The 19,373-nt window shown below is 46.4% G+C and overlaps 1 protein-coding gene across 1 annotated transcript in view; it reads right to left on the minus strand.

Moving 5' to 3' along the window:
• FKBP8 (FKBP prolyl isomerase 8) overlaps positions 1–19,373 on the minus strand; it is a 301,240-nt gene that overhangs the window by 222,688 nt on the left and 59,179 nt on the right. The window contains exon 2 of the mRNA XM_077475920.1: positions 14,087–14,397. Within this exon, the coding sequence (XP_077332046.1) occupies positions 14,087–14,369 (283 nt within the window). The 5' untranslated portion in view covers positions 14,370–14,397. The remainder of the gene's footprint in view (positions 1–14,086; positions 14,398–19,373) is intronic.

The raw sequence follows: 19,373 nt of genomic DNA on the forward strand, positions 1-19,373 counted from the left end.
TGACAACACAAAAAAATAGGATTTTTTGTACACACAAAATTCTCTTCTCTGTAATTCACCGACCGACACAGCTCCTCTCTGTAACTAAATGGGTTGTATAGCCTGCCATAAGGAGAAACTAGGCAAAATTTTTACACAATACACAGAACTGTGGGGGCGGGCCCCGTGCCATCAACCCTTCCCACTGCTCCTAGCAGCTTCAGTACATCAACAAGCAGTATGACGTAGAGAAAAGGAGGGGTGGGAGCTGTGTCGGTCGGTGAATTACAGAGAAAAGGATTTGAAAAATCCTATTTTCTCTTACATTCACCGACCGACACAGCTCCTCTCTGTAACTAAAATGGGACATCCCCAAGCAGTGCCAAACGAGGGGTGGGAAAAACAGCATAAAAACTTCATCCACCATGGCAAGTGGGAACTAGTGAAACTAAACCCACAAAGAAACAGCAGTGTGTGGAAAAACACCACTATATAACCGGGTATCCTCAACAGGAGTGACCCCCAAGACCGCAGCAAACTGCGGAAGTAATGCAACAGTGCATCAACCAAAACAGTACTGCGTTTTTATCGAAAAACCAGGAAAAAATAAAAATTGCAACTACTTGGCCGTCTGCAAAACTTTGTGGCCAAAACAGGCATCAGCCAATGCACCGATGTCTACCTTGTAGAACTTAGTAAACGTATGGACAGATGACCAGGTTGCCGCCTTACACACCTGAGCGACAGACGCTTGGTGTCGGAAGGCCCAAGACGTTCTGATTGCTCTTCTAGAGTGGGCCGTGACTGGAAAGGGAGGCACCTGCCCCTTCAAGGCGTAGGCTTGGAATACAATCTGTCTGATCCACCTGTAAATGGTGGCCGACGAGACCGCCATGCCCTTCTTAGGGCAAGCCACCGAAAAACAAACAGCGAGTCTGATTTCCGAAAGGGAGCTGTGGCAGACAAGTACACCTTCAGAGCCCTAACCACATCCAGAGCGTGAAGGGCCACCTCCTTGGGGTGCTTCGGCTTAGGACACAATGATGGCAATACAATGTCCTCATTGATATGAAAGGCCAAGACCACCTTCGGGAGAAAGGACGGTTGCGGACGCAACACCACCTTATCCCTGTGAATGACCAGATAAGGCGACTTGCAGGACAAGGCCGCCAGTTCCGAAACCCTCCTGGCCAATGTGATGGCCACCAGAAAGACCACCTTCTGTGAAAGGGTCAGCAGAGGAATCTCCCTGATATTCTCAAACGGCGGCTTCTGAAGTGCCAACAACACCAGGTTCAAATCCCACGGAGGACGCACCGGAGGGACTACCTGTCGCACCCCCTGCACACAGGTACTCACTAATGAGTGAGACGCCAGGGGTCTTTGAAAAAGGACAGCCAGAGCTGAAATCTGCCCCTTGATGGTGCTCAACGCCAACCTCTGGTCTACACCTTGCTGAAGAAACAGCAGGATCCTGGATATAGAGAAGGAGCAGGGATGCCACCCTTTCTCCTCACACATGGAGATGTAGGCCTTCCAAGTACGATGGTATATCTTCCTGGAAGAAGATGTCCGCGCCCTCAGCATAGTTGGAATCGCAGAGTCTGACAGACCCCTGTTCCTCAATACCTGGCTTTCAATAGCCAGGCCGTTAAAGCCAGTAATGGTAAAGTGGGTGAAGGAGTGGACCTTGAGATAGGAGGTCCTCTCTCAACGGCAGTCACAAGGGAGCATCTGCCACCAGACACACCAGGTCTGCGTACCAGGCCTGCTGAGGCCAATGTGGGGCAACCAGAATTACTGGAATTCCCTTGGCTTCCACTCTGTGAAGCAGACGTGGCAACAGTTTCAGCGGAGGAAAGGCGTAGATCAGCTGGTACTGACCCCACGGAGCCACCAGCGCGTCTGACGCGTCTGCCCACGAATCTTGTCCTGGACACGAATCTAAGCACCTTCCGATTGAGGCCAATAGATCCACATCTGGTGTGCCCCATTTCAGGCACAGCCGCCTGAATATCTCCGGATGCAATGCCCAGTCTCCTGAATCCAGCATCTGACGACTCAGATAGTCCGCCTGCCAATTTTCCACCCCCGGGATGTAAATGGCTGACAGGGCTGTAACGTGTCACTCTGCCCACCGAAGTATGTGAGCGACCTCCTGAGCAGCGGCTGAACTTCTTGTTTCCCCTTGGTGATTTAATTACGCCACAGCCGTGGCCTTGTCTGACTGTATCCTGGTCGGACGCCCTCGAAGACACGCCGACCATGTGTGGAGGCACAGCCTAATCGCTCTCAATTCAAGCAGATTGATCGGCAACTTGGATTCCTCCGTCGCCCAATGGCCCTGAGCCGACTGAATCCCCATCACTCCACCCCAGCCGGACAGACTGGCGTCCGTGGTGACCACCGTCCATTTTAGAGGAAGGAACGATTCCCGGCCTGAATCACCGGGGACCTCAACCACCAGATCAGGGAGTCCTTGACTGGCTGGCTCACCTGGATCTGCCGATCCAGGGACAACGGAGATTTGTCCCATTTCGTCAAGATTTCTCTTTCTGCAGGACTCTGGTGTGGAACTGGGCATAAGGTACTGCCTCAAAGGCAGCCAGCATGAGCCCCAACACCCGCATGCAAAAGCGGAGTGAGGACCACTTGCGGTTCAACAGTAGTTTGACCGCAGATCTGAGAGTCAGCAATTTGTCTGAGGGGAGAAAAACCCTTGCTTCCTTGGAGTCCAATAGTAACCCCAGGTACTCCAGACGCTGAGTCGGTACCACCACCACCAACTTCTTTAGGTTCAACAGCCACCCAAACGCTTGCAGGGTCTGCAAGGTGATCGCCACAACCTCCTCTGACTGAGGCGGAAGAAGCTCTCAGGAGGAGATCGTATAGGTAACCCACGATCGCGATCCCGCGTTGTCTCAACAACGCCAACACCGGAGCCAGTACTTTGGTAAAGACTCGGGGGGCTGATGCCAGGCCAAAGGTTAGAGCCGCAAACTGGTAATGGGCTTCCGACTGCCAAACGCAGAAACTTTTGATGGTGAAGGCATATAGGTATGTGCAAGTAGGCATCCTGAATGTCCAAGGACGCCAGGAAGTCCCCTTGATGGAGTGCAGCGACTACTGAGTGAACTGATTCCATTCTGAACCTCTGCACTTTTACAAAGTGATTGAGGGCCTTCAAGTCCAAGATTGGACGTACCCCTTCCTTCTTGGGAACCACAAACAGATTTGAGTAGAACCCCTGGAAGCGTTCCGATTCCGGAACTGGTACAATTACCCACTGATTCAGCAAGTCCCTCACTGCCCCTAACAAGGCCTCCCGGCGAACCGGGGACACGGGTATGCTGGAGGGGAAGAATCTGTTTGGCGGCCAAGAGAGAAACAAACAATCTTGTAGCCTGTAGAAAACAGGTCGCAGACCCGTCGGTCGGATAACCGGGAGGTCCAACGGGCTGCAAACTCCCGAAGGCTCCCGAGATGTGGGTGGGGCAGACCTTCATGTGGTAGCACTTTTGTTCGCAGGCTTGCGGTTCCAGGGATGCTTCTGACCGTCCGTGGGCGTCCTGTCGGGCTGGGGTCATTTTGCCGAAGCACCGGGCAGATGAAAAAGCCGATTGTGAGCGGAAAAGGAGGGCCCTTGCCTGCGGCGTGGCTCTTTAGCTTTCCTGGCCTGTGGGAGTAGTGTACTCTCACCACCTGTGGCATTTTTAATAATGTCATCCAACGAGGCTCCAAAGAGCCGGTCGCCAAGGAAGGGAAGATCCGTCAGGGCTTTCTTGGATGCCTGGTCAGCGGACCAGCATTTCAGCCAAATAAGGCGCCTCAGCACTACAGCTGACACCGAGGCCCTGGATAACAGAGGGAGAGTATCCAGGACCGAGTCACAAACGTACTTAAGGCCTTACACTAGTTGGTCTGCTAACTCCACACAGACAGGGGAGGCATTCTGCTCTCCCAATTCGCGGTGCAAAAGTTTTGCCCACTCAGTGTCTGCGACACCGGTGCAGATGCCAGTACAGGTCGCACGGCTGACCCCACAACCACTGCTTCGGCCTTCCTGTCAGTGGGATCCTTGAATGCTGGAGTCCCCTCAACCGGGATCGTGGTTAGTTTATTTAACCTAGACACTGGGGGGTCCACGACCGGAGGTGCCGATCACTTTTTGAGAAGGCTTTCCTCAAGGGGGTAACGCACTGCCAAGTTTTTTGGGACCAAAAAGGTCCATTGCGGGCGACCCCATTCCCTGTAAATGAATTTGTCAAAATAAGTCAAATACGGGAACACCTTAGGTGAACGTGCTGGCTTGTGGGACCCAAAAGGGACCGGTACATTAGCAGAAGAATCCGCTGGCTCCTGAATCTTCAGGGTATCACGCACAGCTGTATTAAGTGCTCCAACAAGCGCCTTGTCGCGCCCGCGCCCGGACCGGGAATCATCCTCACTGTCCGAACGGTCCTGGTCAGCCACGTCTGATAGGTCAGAGTAGGGCTCTCCAGCCGCAGCAGGGCCCGAGTTTGCATCAGAGCTTTCCCCAGAGGACGGAGGGGGGGCAGGGGCCTCTTACGTGCACCTTTCCTGCCACGTGCCGCCTCTATCTTAGCAACATAGGAGTACAGGAACGCTGTCAGGGTGTCCATGCGCACCGCACTAACCACAGGTGACCCGGTTGCTGTAGCCTAGATTTCGGGGGAAGAAACACCCGTTTCTAAAGCCATGCTGACCCTATCCTGTCTGCCACCTGCAAGGGGACTTAGGATAGTGAAGGTCCCACCCTCCTGCTGCCGCCATGTGGGGGGGTGGGGGTTATTTAGTGCTAGACTCACCACCCGGGGGCGTTCCGTGAATGCCAATAACAGTGCCTGTAGTACCTAGGAGGTTCCCAGATGCAGAGAAGAGAAAAAACTGTCAGCAGCAGCAGCTCTAACAGCGGTGCAACGATCTGCAGAACAGCTTCAGCGTTCCACACAGAGCCATCCAGTGTCCCTCACACACAGGGAATACAGGAAGTGACAAGATAGGACGCTGAGCATGTGCACTCAACTTCTGTGGTCGATCATGGCGAGGCCTGTCCTGAGTGGAACTTGTCCTGTTATTATGGCCTTGGCCACTGTGCTGCAGCTCAGTTTCAGGGTCTTGCCAATCTTATAGCCTAGGCCATTCATATGTAGAGCAAGAATTCTTTTTTTCAGATCCTCAAAGAGAGTTCTTTGCCATGAGGTTCCATGTTGAACTTCCAGTGACTAGTAAGAGTATGGCTGGCCATACACAATACAATTTTCTTTAAATTTACCTTTTACTATGTAGTGCAAGGGCCTGCCTGGTTGCATACAAATTTAAAGTGTTTAGGTTTGATCTCATATGGTTTTGGCAAATCTAAAAAACAACTGAAGAAAATTGTATAATGTATGGCCAGCCTAAGAGCAATAACACCAAATTTAACACACCTGCTCCCCATTCACACCAGAGACCTTGTAACACTAAAGAGTCACATGACACCGCGGCAGGAAAATGGCTAATTGAGCCCAATTTGGACATTTTCATTTAGGGGTGTACTCACTTTTGTTGCCACTGGTTCAGACATTAATGCCCGTGTGTCGAGTTATTTTGAGGGGACCGCAAATTTACACTGTTATACAAGCTGTACACGCACTACTTTACATTGTAGATAGTGTAATTTCTTCAGTGTCTTCACATGAAAAGATCTGGATTACAAAAAATGTGAGGGGTGCACTTTTATGAGATAGTGTGTGTAAAAGGAACACATTTCAATCAGAGTATAGCATCAAGTCAATTAATCTCCTGGGATCTTGATCTGGTTAGATAAGTAGCAGAGGGGGTTGTTAATAATTTTCAGCTACTTTGGTGTTAATGAAATGAACAGGTGTATCAGATGGGCAGCAATGAGACCTCCAAAAACAGGAAGGTTTTATAGATGGAGGCCACTGACATTTTCTTTCCCCTACTCCTCTTTTAGACTGTTTTTTTTACTAGTTTTGCATTTGGCTAGGGTCAGTGTCACTGCTGGTAGTATTAGGCGATACCTAGAACCTATAGAGGCTGCACAGGCAGTCCAACTCATCCAGGATGGCACATAAATATGTGCCATTGCCAGTAGGTTTGTGGTGTTCAGCACAGTCTCAAGAGCATGGAGGAGATTCCAGGAGACAGGCAGTTACTCGAGGAGAGCTGAACAGGGCCATAGAAGGTCTTCAACCCATCAGGACTGGCATCTGCTTCTTTGTGCAAGGAGGAACAGGGTGAGCACTGCCAGAGGCCTAAAAAATGACCTCCAGCACTGTTAATGTCTCTGACCAAATATCAGTAACAGACTTCACAAGTTCACCCTGAGCACATGTGACAGACATGAAAGTGTCTGAAGAAGCTTTGGAGAATGTTATGCTGCCTGTAACATCGACCATTATGACTGGTTTGGTGGCAAGTCAGTGATGGTCTGAGGAGGCATATCCATGGAGGGACGCATAGACCTCTGCAGGCTAGACAATGGCACCCTGACTGCCATTGGGTATCAGGATGAAATCCTTGGACCCACTGTCAGACCCTACACTGGTGCAGTGGGTCCTGGGTTTCTTCTGGTGCACGAAAACACCCAGCCTCATGTGGCGAGAGTATGGTGCCAGTTCCTGGAGGATGAAGGACTTGATATCATTGAATGGCCCCCCCACACTCACCTGACCTAAATCCAATATAACACCTCTGGGACATTCTTTTTTCGGTCCATCTGTGATGCAGTGGTCCAGATCTGGAAGGAAATACCCCAGGACAACATCCGTCATCTCATTAAGAGCATGCCCCGATGTGGTCATCAGGCATGCATACATGCACGTGGGGATCATACAAACTACTGAGTACCATTTTGATTTGCTGCAATTCAATTTCAGCAAAATAGACTAGCCTGCTGCATAATTTTTTCACTTAGATATTTGGGGTGTCTTTGAATTCAGCCCTCTGTAGGTTGATACTTTTCATTTCCATCAAACTATGGCATCCTTTCGTTCCCAACACATTACCCAGTCCATATTAGTATAGATATCTAGCATGGAGTTTTTCCCAATTGAAAGCCTGTGTTTTCCAAGTGTTTCTTAAATTTTTTTGAGCACAGTGTGTGTGTGTGTGTGTGTGTGTGTGTGTGTGTGTGTGTGTGTGTGTGTGTGTGTGTGTGTGTATATATTATGGCTGCAACTAACAATTATTTTAATAATCGATTAGTTGGCTGATTATCGATTCGATTAATCGGTTACTAACCTTTAAAAAAAAAAGTGTGGTGTATAATTTAGTTAATATGTAAAAGTTTAAAAAAAGGAAATGTATTCTTAAATATCTATATGCAGTGGTAAATATAAAATAACCAACTATATGGTTAGGGAGCAAAATCTCTACTCCACTCCAAAGTTTCATGCCATGTACACAAGGTCTGACATTCCAACCACAAAATCCGTCGGATTTTTTCCAACGGATTTTGTCCGAAACTGGTGTTGCATACACATGGTCGGACAAAGTTGTCGGAAAATCCATTCTTTCGGAACATGGTGACGTTTGTTAAGTACGACGGGATTACGTAGAGGCTAGTAGCCAATAGCTTTGGTCTCATAATTTGATCTGAGCATGCGTGGCACTTTGTCCGTCCGAATTCTCTACAAACGATCATAAAAAGTCAAATCAGACCTTTTCCGTAGGAATTTTGCCGATTTTCAAACAGAACTAATACATTATATGCTGGCCATACAAATACAATGTCTTCCTTTATAAAAAAAAAATAAAAAAAAAATAAAGGAATTTTAAGAATGTTTGTTCAATTTTCTAATTGTTAGTGGGGTCAAATCGTCGTTTGTTTTCAACCACAGTGACGGGAAAATTTTGAAATAGTGTATGTGGTTTTTGTTCAGAAATTCATTCATTTTAAAAACAGAATGTTAAAAGCAAGTGAAAATTTCAAACAACATTCTTTCATTCAGCGAATGTACAAAGATTTTTCATATGAATATTCTCATCTGAAAATTGATACGTGTGGCCAGCATAAGGCTGAGTACACACCTATGTACTTTGCTTTTGATCTGTTTTTCCTGTGCGTTTTAATTTTTGCACACGTGATTTTGCTGCGATTTGCATTTTTGCTTTTTTTTTGCCAATTTGCTGTTGGGCAGATTAAAAAGCACAAATTGCTGCAAAAATGCATTACATGCTTTTCTGCAGCTTCTCCATTGAAGTATAGTGAACCAAAAAAGCACCGTTTTGCATTAAAAAAAGTCCCTGACCCTTTCCAAATACGCAGCAGCTGAAAAAAAAAAGCATGATTACAGTAGTGATTATTTGCTCTTTTTTGTACTATAAAGGGCTAATTTTTTATTTTATTTTTAAACTCCATTATGTTGGTGGCCGATTAATCGATTATGAAAATGGTAATCGATTAATTTCATAATCAATTAATTAGTTGTCGATTAATCGATTAGTTGTTTCGGATAGATATATAGATATATACACACACACACACACATACAAATATATACACACACACACACACACACACACACACACACATAATGATATGTTAAATGCTTGTAATACGATGCCTTCCTAAATGTTAATTAATGAGACTCAATATATCTGGACTTTTCAGCTTCAAGACAATGTATCATGCTTAATTCCATGAATCCAGACAAACAGTGGTGGAGCTGCTAATGAGGTCCCAGCTCAGGGATCCTTAAGCCCCAGTCTTGTTATTCCAACTGTGCATAATAACTAGATTTAAAGCTGCCCAAGCCACTTGTTTCACCTGTCCTTAAGCATGCATCATTTCTCCATATCCTGCTGTCTTACTGCTGCAAATGCCGTCTGTCCTCACTGGCCCTCCAGACTATTCTGGCATCTCGTAAATCACCTCCTTCAGTCACGTTTGTTGCCTATAATGGCTTCCTCTGGGCCTCCTATATTTCACCTGGGTGACAGCTAATATATTCCCAGCATCATGGCTCAGTGCTGAAACCCATGGCAAGCTGACTATTAATGACTTTCTGAATAGAAATAATCATTGATTCCTACTCCCCCTGGTGTCTCTGGATCAACTCACCTGCAGTCTGGGGCATTTGTGCATTATTTAACACCACTTCATTATGAAAACACTTCGAGAATAACAGACTGCAGAAAGAGTCTGCTTAAAAGGAATAGCTTGAATTTATTAAAAAGGTATGATAAAATTTAAGGACACCAGGATCTGCTCAGCTACACTTTTCCAATATTGTGAAGAGTTGAACTTAAAAACCACAACTAAAAGACAAATATTACAATAGGACACAGGCAATAAGAGCAATTCAACATCAGCACAAAATGATTGACCAACAAAAACAAAACAAAAAAAAAAACAAAAAAACAGTAGGCTATAATGATATTTTTCTAGCTCTAACAGCATCATTCCAACGCATTATTATAATAATACAGGATTTAAATAGCACCAACAGTTTACACAGCGCTTCATACTATAAAAAAGGAGACAATACAGTTACAATACAATAAATTACAATTGGGTTAAGAGGGACCTGCTCAGAATAGGAAACAAAGATTAATTTTACATTTGCTATCATAGTTTAAAAAATAAAGTTCAGTTTGCTATAGTTTAAAGTTATAGCTCAAGTGCCACAATTGCTTTCTTTGAAATGCAAGGACATGTTTCCATCAGTCACACCTACCCATCCTTTAACCTTCTCGGCTTTTTCCCTTCCCTCCAATATAACAAAAACCTGGGTATCCAACCCTGTTTCTCGTCAGTAGTCTTATACTAGCTAATATAGCAGTGCTATTCATTTCTGTACATTTTGTGATCTAAGGTATTATGTTACTTATTCACTTGCCCTTTTTGACTACATTTTTGCTGTTTAGATATTGATGCGATTTGTTTTTGCCTTTGTAAAAAGAAGACAACAAAGAAGATTGATTGGTAGATCAACTTCTGTATAACCATGCTCATACATGGATCGAAATTCAGCCGGCCCCTGTTAAACCAGCTAAATTTCGAGCAATGCATGGCCACCATTACAGAGGATAGTCAGCTTGTGTTTTAGAAGGGGAAGGGAGTATTTTTAAGATTAGTCAGGTGTTAGCCTGGAATTTCACTTTAAAGTAGAGTCCTATAGTAACTAGCCTGTAGAGCAGCGGTCCCCAACTTTTTTGGCACAGAGGACCGGCTGCGTGGAAGAAAATTGTGCCAAGGACCGAGGGGAAGTCACGCGGGGGTGAGGGGGGTGGGGGGCGTGTGTAAACTATTTTTGAAGAGATGTGGATGGTTACTTGCCATTTCATCTGCCACTTTGCCTGTAACCAGATTCGGAATGTCACTTGCCACAAGATGTGGATTGTCACTGCACAGAAATGAAAGCAGAGCAGCGATACGGGGGGGGGGGGGGGGGGCGGATTGGAGATAATGTCATCTCTGCTTGCCTTGCTGTCCAGGTGTCTCATGCCAGCTGCCCAGGTGTCCCCTGAATACAGACACACACCTACTGGGTTTTAAATTGGGAGCACTGGTTGTGTCCCTACAGCTCCCGTTTCCCAGTAGAATTCATGGGAATTTCTGTGCATGGATGCATGGAACATCCAAGTCGGCAATCAGCGACTTATAGCGGGACGTTGATAGCATGGCAGGCAGTCAACTTTGCCATGCAGAACTCCTGCATACTTGTCACAATATTGGCATCCAAGGAAACCAATACATTCCAACAGGAAGCATGAATGAAATATCACGGCAATCCACAGCACTGTGGTAGTTCATTGAGAACAACAAGCCAACAGTCGCTCCTCTTGTTTAAGTCTGGGTTCACACCTATGCAAATTAAAATGCAGGTTTCCCCGCATCCAATTCACATTGTGACCGGCTCTCTATGGAGCCGATTCACATATCTACACTGCGGCTACGGTGCAAGTTTGCACAGGAACCCTGTGTGCCTTTTGGTCTGTTTCAGGTTCAAATCCAGCCCAAAAATTTTGAGCTGAAATCAGACCTGAAACCGTGAACTGGGACGCACTGGATCCCTGTGAGCCACATGCGGCAGTAGTGCGAACCCAGCCTAAACAGAGAGCAGGGCGTGGGCCTGATGTGGGGTCTGAAGGTTTGGGGCGTGGGCCTGATGTGAGGTCGGAATATAAACATATCCAAATATAAACGGGACTACAATTAACAAAACATAACTAATATGTTAAGGCCTCTTGCACATAATACTCCTGTTTGAGCATCTAGTTTTTCATACATAATTTTAGGCAGTCTTTTGTACGTTTTTGAGAGTATTTACACGCATTTTCGTGTATATGTGTTTGTGAACTTTCACGCAAATTTATTCTCATGTTGTCGTTCTGCACAATATGCAAATGAACATTTGCGCACACCGTGTGTATTTGTGACATGAGTCGTAAACGACTGACCAAAAGTGCAGATATTTATTTTACTGAACAATGCATGGCGCTCGTTCACACACGTGTGAATAGGCACATTACAATCAATGGGCTTTATTTTAGCCAAATAAAAATAAATAAATAAAAAAAGCTGTACTGAGCTTTTTCAAGCTGCAGTATGCAAGAGGCCTAACTTTCCATCAGTACATCTGGGTGCAAAAATTGAAAAAATAAAAGGGTGCGCCATTGTTCACTAGCGTGCCGATTGTAATCTAATGCTTGTAAAAATTATACTTTGTGGAAAAAAATTGCTAATCCCTGCTGTAGATAGTTATGACAGTGCATAATAGCAGTGCAATTTGAAACTCTTGCCTACGTCAATGCTTAAGAAAAAACGGCATGAAAACAATACATTAGAGAGAATATATATACTAGAGCTGCAACTAATGATTAATTTGTCTGTCGACTAATCTATCGATTATTTCTTCGATTAGTCAACGACTATCCAATTATTTTTTTTATTTTTATTTTTTAATGAATCTAGTGGGTTTTTTTTTTTGATTAGCTAATTAATCCTTTGGATAACCTTGAGAGTATTGTATTGGCGGGCAGTGTATTGTACTGCATTGGCTTGCAGAGTATTGCATGGCTGGCAGAGTATTGTATTGCAGAGTATTGCATTGGCTGGCAGAGTATTGTATTGCAGTGTATTGCATTGGCTGGCAGAGTATTGTATTGCAGAGTATTGCATTGGCTGGCAGAGTATTGTATTGCAGAGTATTGCATTGGCTGGCAGAGTATTGTATTGCAGAGTATTGCATTGGCTGGCAGAGTATTGTATTGCAGAGTATTGCATTGGCTGGCAGAGTATTGTATTGCAGAGTATTGCATTGGCTGGCAGAGTATTGTATTGCAGAGTATTGCATTGGCTGGCAGAGTATTGTATTGCAGAGTATTGTAGAGTATTGCATTGGCTGGCAGAGTATTGTATTGCAGAGTATTGTAGAGTATTGCATTGGCTGGCAGAGTATTGTATTGCAGAGTATTGCATTGGCTGGCAGAGTATTGTATTGCAGAGTATTGTAGAGTATTGCATTGGCTGGCAGAGTATTGTATTGCAGAGTATTGCATTGCAGAGTATTGCAGAGTATTGCATTGCAGAGTATTGCAGAGTATTGTATTGCAGAGTATTGCATTGCAGAGTATTGCAGAGTATTGCATTGCAGAGTATTGCAGAGTATTGTATTGCAGAGTATTGCATTGCAGAGTATTGCAGAGTATTGCATTGCAGAGTATTGCAGAGTATTGTATTGCAGAGTATTGCATTGCAGAGTATTGCAGAGTATTGCATTGCAGAGTATTGCAGAGTATTGCATTGCAGAGTATTGCATTGGCTGGCAGAGTATTGCATTGCAGAGTATTGCATTGGCTGGCAGAGTATTGCATTGCAGAGTATTGCATTGCAGAGTATTGCATTGGCTGGCAGAGTATTGCATTGCAGAGTATTGCAGAGTATTGCATTGGCTGGCAGAGTATTGCATTGCAGAGTATTGCAGAGTATTGCATTGGCTGGCAGAGTATTGCATTGCAGAGTATTGCAGAGTATTGCATTGGCTGGCAGAGCATAGTATGGCAGAGTATTGCATTGGCGAGCATAGTATGGCAGAGTATTGCATTGGCGGGCAGAGTATGGCAGAGTATTGGCGGGCAGAGTATTGGCTGGCGGGCAGAGTATTGGCTGGCGGGCAGAGTATTGGCTGGCGGGCAGAGTATTGGCTGGCGGGCAGAGTATTGGCTGGCGGGCAGAGTATTGGCTGGCGGGCAGAGTATTGCATTGGCGGGCAGAGTATTGGCAGGGTATGGAGGGATGGCTGCATCCATCCGACCTCTCCCCTCCACTGCACAGATCAGTACAGAGAGGGGAGAGAGAAACGGTTTGTTTACAAGTGATCGCTCCATCGGAGCGATCACATTGTAAACGCCTGGGTGTAGAAAGATGGCCGCCGCTTCGGAGCTAGGCCGAAGCCACGGCCTCTCCTAAGGCCAAGACCGCGGAGCGCTCCGCGGATCGCGGCATGTGCGCACGGATCGGTGACGATCCGTTGCACCCCTAGGGACGGCGGCACGGAGGGGGAGAAGAGAGGGGGACGGCAGCACGGAGGGGGAGAAGAGGGGGACGGCGGCACGGAGGGGAGCGGTAGATGCTAAGCACTGCCCCCACTGTGACGCATCGACGCCCTGCATGCACGTCGACGCAGCTCTAATATATACACACACACACACACACACTATATATATATATATATATATATATATATATATATATATATATATATATATATATATATATATATATATATATATATATATATATATATATATATATATATATATATATATATATATATATATTTTTTTTTTTTTTTTTTTTTTTTTTTTTATATATATTTATATATTTTTTTTTATTTATTTATTTTTTTTTTTTTTTAAGCTTTCAGATTCTTTGCATTTTCTACCCAACGGTAACAAATAGCGAGTGGAATCCAATAGGTAACTGTAAGATAGACTGTCCTTCATTTCAGATTAGCATTTTCCCATTCTGTGATATCTGATGGAAATAGACCCAGACACAGCTGTGCAGACCTGGGTTGAATAGGAAAGTATAACCGAATAAATTACAGGGAATGAGTAGGAATCAACTTACCTAAAAGATCTATCCAGTCATCTTGTTCATTTTGAGATGCATCATTGAACTTTTCCTCTTTTTCTTCATTCTGCGTTTTCCCATTTTCTTGCCCCTCAACAGTTTCCAATAGTGGAAGATCACTCAGGTCATCATCTTCTCCAGTGCTGTCAATGATCTCAAACTCCTCAGTGCTGTCCAAAAGGGACGTCCTGGCTTTTGGTTTTGACTCATTTTCAGAAAGCTGTGCACTGCCAGATCCATCATCTTGTGTTGGAGAATCATCTACATCTGCAGAGGCCATCCTCTGGATGAAGTTATGAGGATGAAACCTATAGGGAAAAAAATAAAAATGAACACTCTTTTTAATAAACAATGTTCTGATTACCAGAGTCTGTCCACTTGACATTCTACAAAAAAACAACAAATGTTCATTTTAGTCAGGCAAAGTTAAGAGTCTATGGGGACATTAAGGCCTCCTTCACACCAGTGTGAAGAGATCAGTTTTCCTGCACATGTTCTGCAAGGACACAACTAAATCAATTGTTCTCCATGTGCTCTGTTCACACCACAACACTAGTATCATGTGCAGATGTTTTCTGTGCAGGAATCTTCAATGTGTATAAAACTCATTGAAGCGCATAAAAACTGATGTCTCTGCAAGTGAAATCTGCAAGCCAATTTCCATCGGTTTTTTTTTTGCACATATGGTGTGAATGAGCCCTTAGAGCCCTTTCACATTGCCAGCGCCCAGGCGTCGGCGCTTTACTGTAGTTGTTGCGTGCTTTTCAGGCACTAGCGGGGCACTAAAGCGGGGCCGAATAAAGGGTTAAAAGTATGGCTGGGTAAATGAAAGATTAATTCCTCGATTAATAGTTAATTTTTTTGATCGGTACTCACCTCTCCGGCGGCTTCTGGGTCTTCAGGTAGTTCCGTCAGAGATCCGGTGACGTCACAGGCATAGACGTCACCGGACTCCTCCCCCCTTCCCCAAGTGCCTTCGTCTGCTAACGAAGGGAAGGGGGGAGTCCGGTGACGTTGATGTCCGTGACGTCAGCGGACATCCTGGACAGTGATGGTAAATATGGGTGTGGTTAACTGGGATCATTCAGTGAACTAAGTGTAGGCAAATTTGATAACCTCTGTTGTAAAAGAAACAAAAACAAAATGTAAACACTCTGGTATGTCTGCGTGACTACTTGACTATTATAAAGTGACTGACAGTCAATATACTAGATAAGTTTTATAATTAAAGTTAAACTAACTTTCCACTTTTTTTTTTAAAGTTTAATAAAAAAAATAGATAAATTACTTCAGTGCTACAGTTTGAATTTAAAATGTATTTATGTGGGGGGGCGTACCCGGAAGTGACCCAGGACGGACGTGTTCACAGACTGCTCCTGAGTACCAAGTGCAATCCGCAGCAATCCGGGTGCATACACGGCCGTTTTTCCCCAAATCTTCGGCCTATGCACCCCACCACCTGTCCTGCCTCAGCCTGGAAGAAAATTGGGACGAGACTGGCCTGGGATCCGCGGAGAGAGACGCCGGCCTAGTCCGTCCTCTGCCGCCGTCGCCATCTTCCCTGCCCTTCATCCTCCTCCACCACTTCAACGGGGGACCTGGCAGTGGATCTCCCCGCCATCCGGACTGCCCTACTCCGTGCCCGGTAAGGTCCAGAGGCCCGTGGGGCCGCCGGGATTGTCTGCCGCGGATGCGGCCTAGTGCGGCCTAGTACAGCCAGTCCCCGCTCTTTCCTACAACAGCGCCCGGCGGGAGGACGCCGCGGCCGTCTTCCCGGCCTCCACCCCCCTTGGTCACGCTAACGGAGGCCCTCCTGGTGGGCTGCACGGCTCCCCTTGCCACCTGGTCGGCCCTAGTCACTAATGGGGGACCTCTGGAGGTCCGAGGGGCCCCCGGGACTGTCTGCCGCGGATGCGGCCTAGTGAGGCCTAGCAAGGCCCAGTGAAGCCTGCCAACTACCACACCTCTCTGCCCCAGCACCTGGCAGGGGGCCCACTCACTGGAATCTGGACACTACAGCTGCCATCCTCTCCCCCCACGCTCCAAGATCCCAAGACAGCTGAGGAAGAGGCGGTGATTGTGAGCTCCACGGTCCGCAGGTGAGGCACTGTCTTAGCCCAGGGGGCCCTTGCTTTCCCCAGACCTCGCCCCACTGTGTTCTGGACACTCTCCCCATCCCCACGGCTCCACGGCCCTCTCTCCGACCCGGCCTCCTCCTGGGTTCAGGCCCTTCACAGCCTGACTACCGCCCTAGTGGGTTAGAGCTCCAGCTAAGGCCCCTTCTCCAGGCTACACCTGGCTTGGCCTCCGCCATCTCCGCTCGGAGTCTCCGTGGCCCCCCCCCCCTGGTCTGGGTGAAATTGCTTGACCATCAAGGCAGACAGCTACGGTCAGTTCACGGGAGTCATCTATTCACCAGTCAGCTCTCCCTACACAGCCTCTTCAACAAGCCCCTAAAGAGACATACCCCCCTTCTCCTGAGACTTTCATAATTTCAGTTGTTGGAATCAGCGCAAACTAGCAGAACTCATGGGCGACTAACAACGCTGACACCATGTCTTAGTATGGCTTAATATACCGCTCCTTTCCTAAGGGACCCTGCACCGCTTCATAAGCTCTCACATACACAGGGTCATTATCAGCTGCCCCCCGGACCCCTCCGGATACTACATGGGCAAAGTTGGTTTTCAAAAGAATATATATCAAGGCTTTATCCCGCCATCGACCTCCCGTCCTGCACACGTCATGGAGCGATACCTACACAGATCGCAATCTCCAGCCTTACACACGCTGGCAGAACCACTAGAGGCCACCGACTCCCTGCCCTCCACACCTAGTTCTCTTCACAAAGGTGGCTCTACCCAGCAAACAAATCCTGCCGAAGCAATTACGGTAACGGTCCTGGACCTGAAACTACAGACACTCCTACAAGATTTGACACGCAATATAGCTACAGAGGTTGGAAGGCTTGCTCGGGAGCTTAGGGGTGAGATCGACCAGCTTGGAGAGCGTACTGCCACTTTGGAATCTAAATTTGATGAGAATGTGCAATACATGCAAGTATTGGAGGACGAAAACGCATTTCTTAAACACACAGTCTCCCAAATACAACTACAACAAGAAGATTTGGAAAATAGAGAACGTCGCTCAAACGTGAGGATTCGTGGAGTCCCCGAAACAGTCAGTGATAAGGAGTTGCGGGTATACTTGCTTGATCTGTTTGTCACTCTGGCTCCGCACATACCAGATATCAATTGGCGTCTAGACAGAGCCCATAGATCTTTGGCCCCTAAACCTCCTCCTGGATCCAATCCAAGGGACATTATAGTCTGTTTCCACTATTATGACAGCAAGGAAGCTTTAACTGCAGCCACACGCAATAAAAATCGCATCGACTTCAAAGGCTCTAAGATCCAGATCTTCAGCGACCTTTCTCCCATCACCTTGGCCAAAAGGCGCAACCTCCGACCAATCACTGCACACCTCCAACTACACCAAATCCCCTACAGATGGGGTTTCCCTTTTCGGCTGTCAGCATCCAAAGATGGCACACAATACTCTATCAGAGAATTGCATGAATGTGAGGCCTTCATTCGCAATTTGGGCCTCCCACCTGTCCCGGAAGAGGACCTCCAACTCCCCCCGCCCGCTCTGGCCCCCAAACCTCTCCAAGCCCCTACGGCAATTTGGACCCCAGTTCGTCGGAGACATCAGAGAGGCTTCTCCACACCGCAACGCCCCAACGTGCCTAAACAACCTGCCTGAAGTTCCGGCGCCTGTCCGAATTGCACCTCCTTACCCTTGGTTTCCAGGAACCTATCGGACCTCTTCAGGAACTCTTCGGGGAACATCCCCCTAACTTTAAATCTCTCCCATTTCTGTAGTGCTCAACGAGCCTCCTCCCCCCCCCCCCCCCCGCGGGGCCCCTCCAGCTGGTATTGTACTCCCAGTCGATGGTGGTATGTCTGACCACTGTTCAAATGTTCAGAGTCCGAGGTTAATCATTCTTTGCGGGAGCGGTACATAGTTTGCCACTCCAAATGTTTGTTATGTCCCTTTATAGGTCCAAGGTATTCTGCCTTGGCTCCCTGAAGATTTTATATCCTTCAGGCTTTCAAGATACATGTTTTATGTTTTTTGTTTTTTGTCTCTTCATTTTTGTCTCTCTATATTTGACTCAGGTTATTTTTTTTCAATTTTTCAAAGTTTTTACCAGGTCCTTTTTTGACCTGTCCTGGTTTTTATATGTCGCTGCAGGTTGTAAACTTGACATACAATTTTATGTTACTAGGAAATGCTGATGTGTATATGCCTCTTTCAGACCTCCTTAGATCAGAGCACTCCAACCACATGTACCAGATTCCAATATCATCTGCTAATTATTCCATGAATGTATTATGGCTCTAAAAATATTTTCCTGTAATGTTAAGGGCTTGAATTCCTTAAGAAAACGCTGGCTAGCCCTGCGGGAATTCAAATCCTCAGGGGCTGATGTGATAATGGTTCAGGAGACGCACTTCCGCCCAGAGGGCTCATTTAAATTTGCCTCCAAGCTGTACCCTACTGTTTTTATGGCCTCCAGCCCATCTGGGAAGGCTGGAGTAGCCATTTTGATTAAACGTTCATGCCCTATACGGATCCTTGCTTCGATCCTAGATCCCCAAGGTCGGTTTATACTCCTGAACTGTTCTCATCTGAACACCTCCTTTACCTTAACTAACATTTATGCCCCTAATACGGGACAAATTGGCTTCCTCACTAGAGTATTGGATCGGCTGCGCTCCTTCTCTCAGCCTTTCGCAATCATAGGTGGGGATTTCAACATGTGTATGTCCCCTGGTAGGGATAGATTAGCACTCTCTCAACAAACCCCGTCCCTCCAAACTCTTAAACTGTCCACCTCCTTTCGCAAACTAATCCGCTCCCACAATCTCTTTGATGCATGGAGAGTGAAACATCCCACCCATCGCCAATACACCTTTTTCTCCCCCCCACATAAATTGTATTCCCGACTGGACCACTTTCTAATAACTGCACCCTTGCTACCCAATGTGGTATCTTCTGAAATAGAGCCTATCACGTGGTCTGATCACGCTCCCATCACTCTCAATGTGACGCTCCATAACGCATCACCTAAAACTTGCCACTGGAGACTGAATGAGTCTCTATTGCGACATGCTGAAACCAAAGATAGACTGCTCAAGAGACTGGAGGAGTTTTTCCATCTCAATGTAGGCTCCATTTCAGATATATCTACTGTGTGGGAGGCCCACAAGGCAGTTTT

This window comes from Lithobates pipiens, unplaced genomic scaffold (genome assembly GCF_037356315.1).
Source record: "Lithobates pipiens isolate NorthernLeopardFrog02 unplaced genomic scaffold, aLitPip1_a1.2 Scaffold_13, whole genome shotgun sequence".
NCBI lineage: Eukaryota > Metazoa > Chordata > Amphibia > Anura > Ranidae > Lithobates > Lithobates pipiens.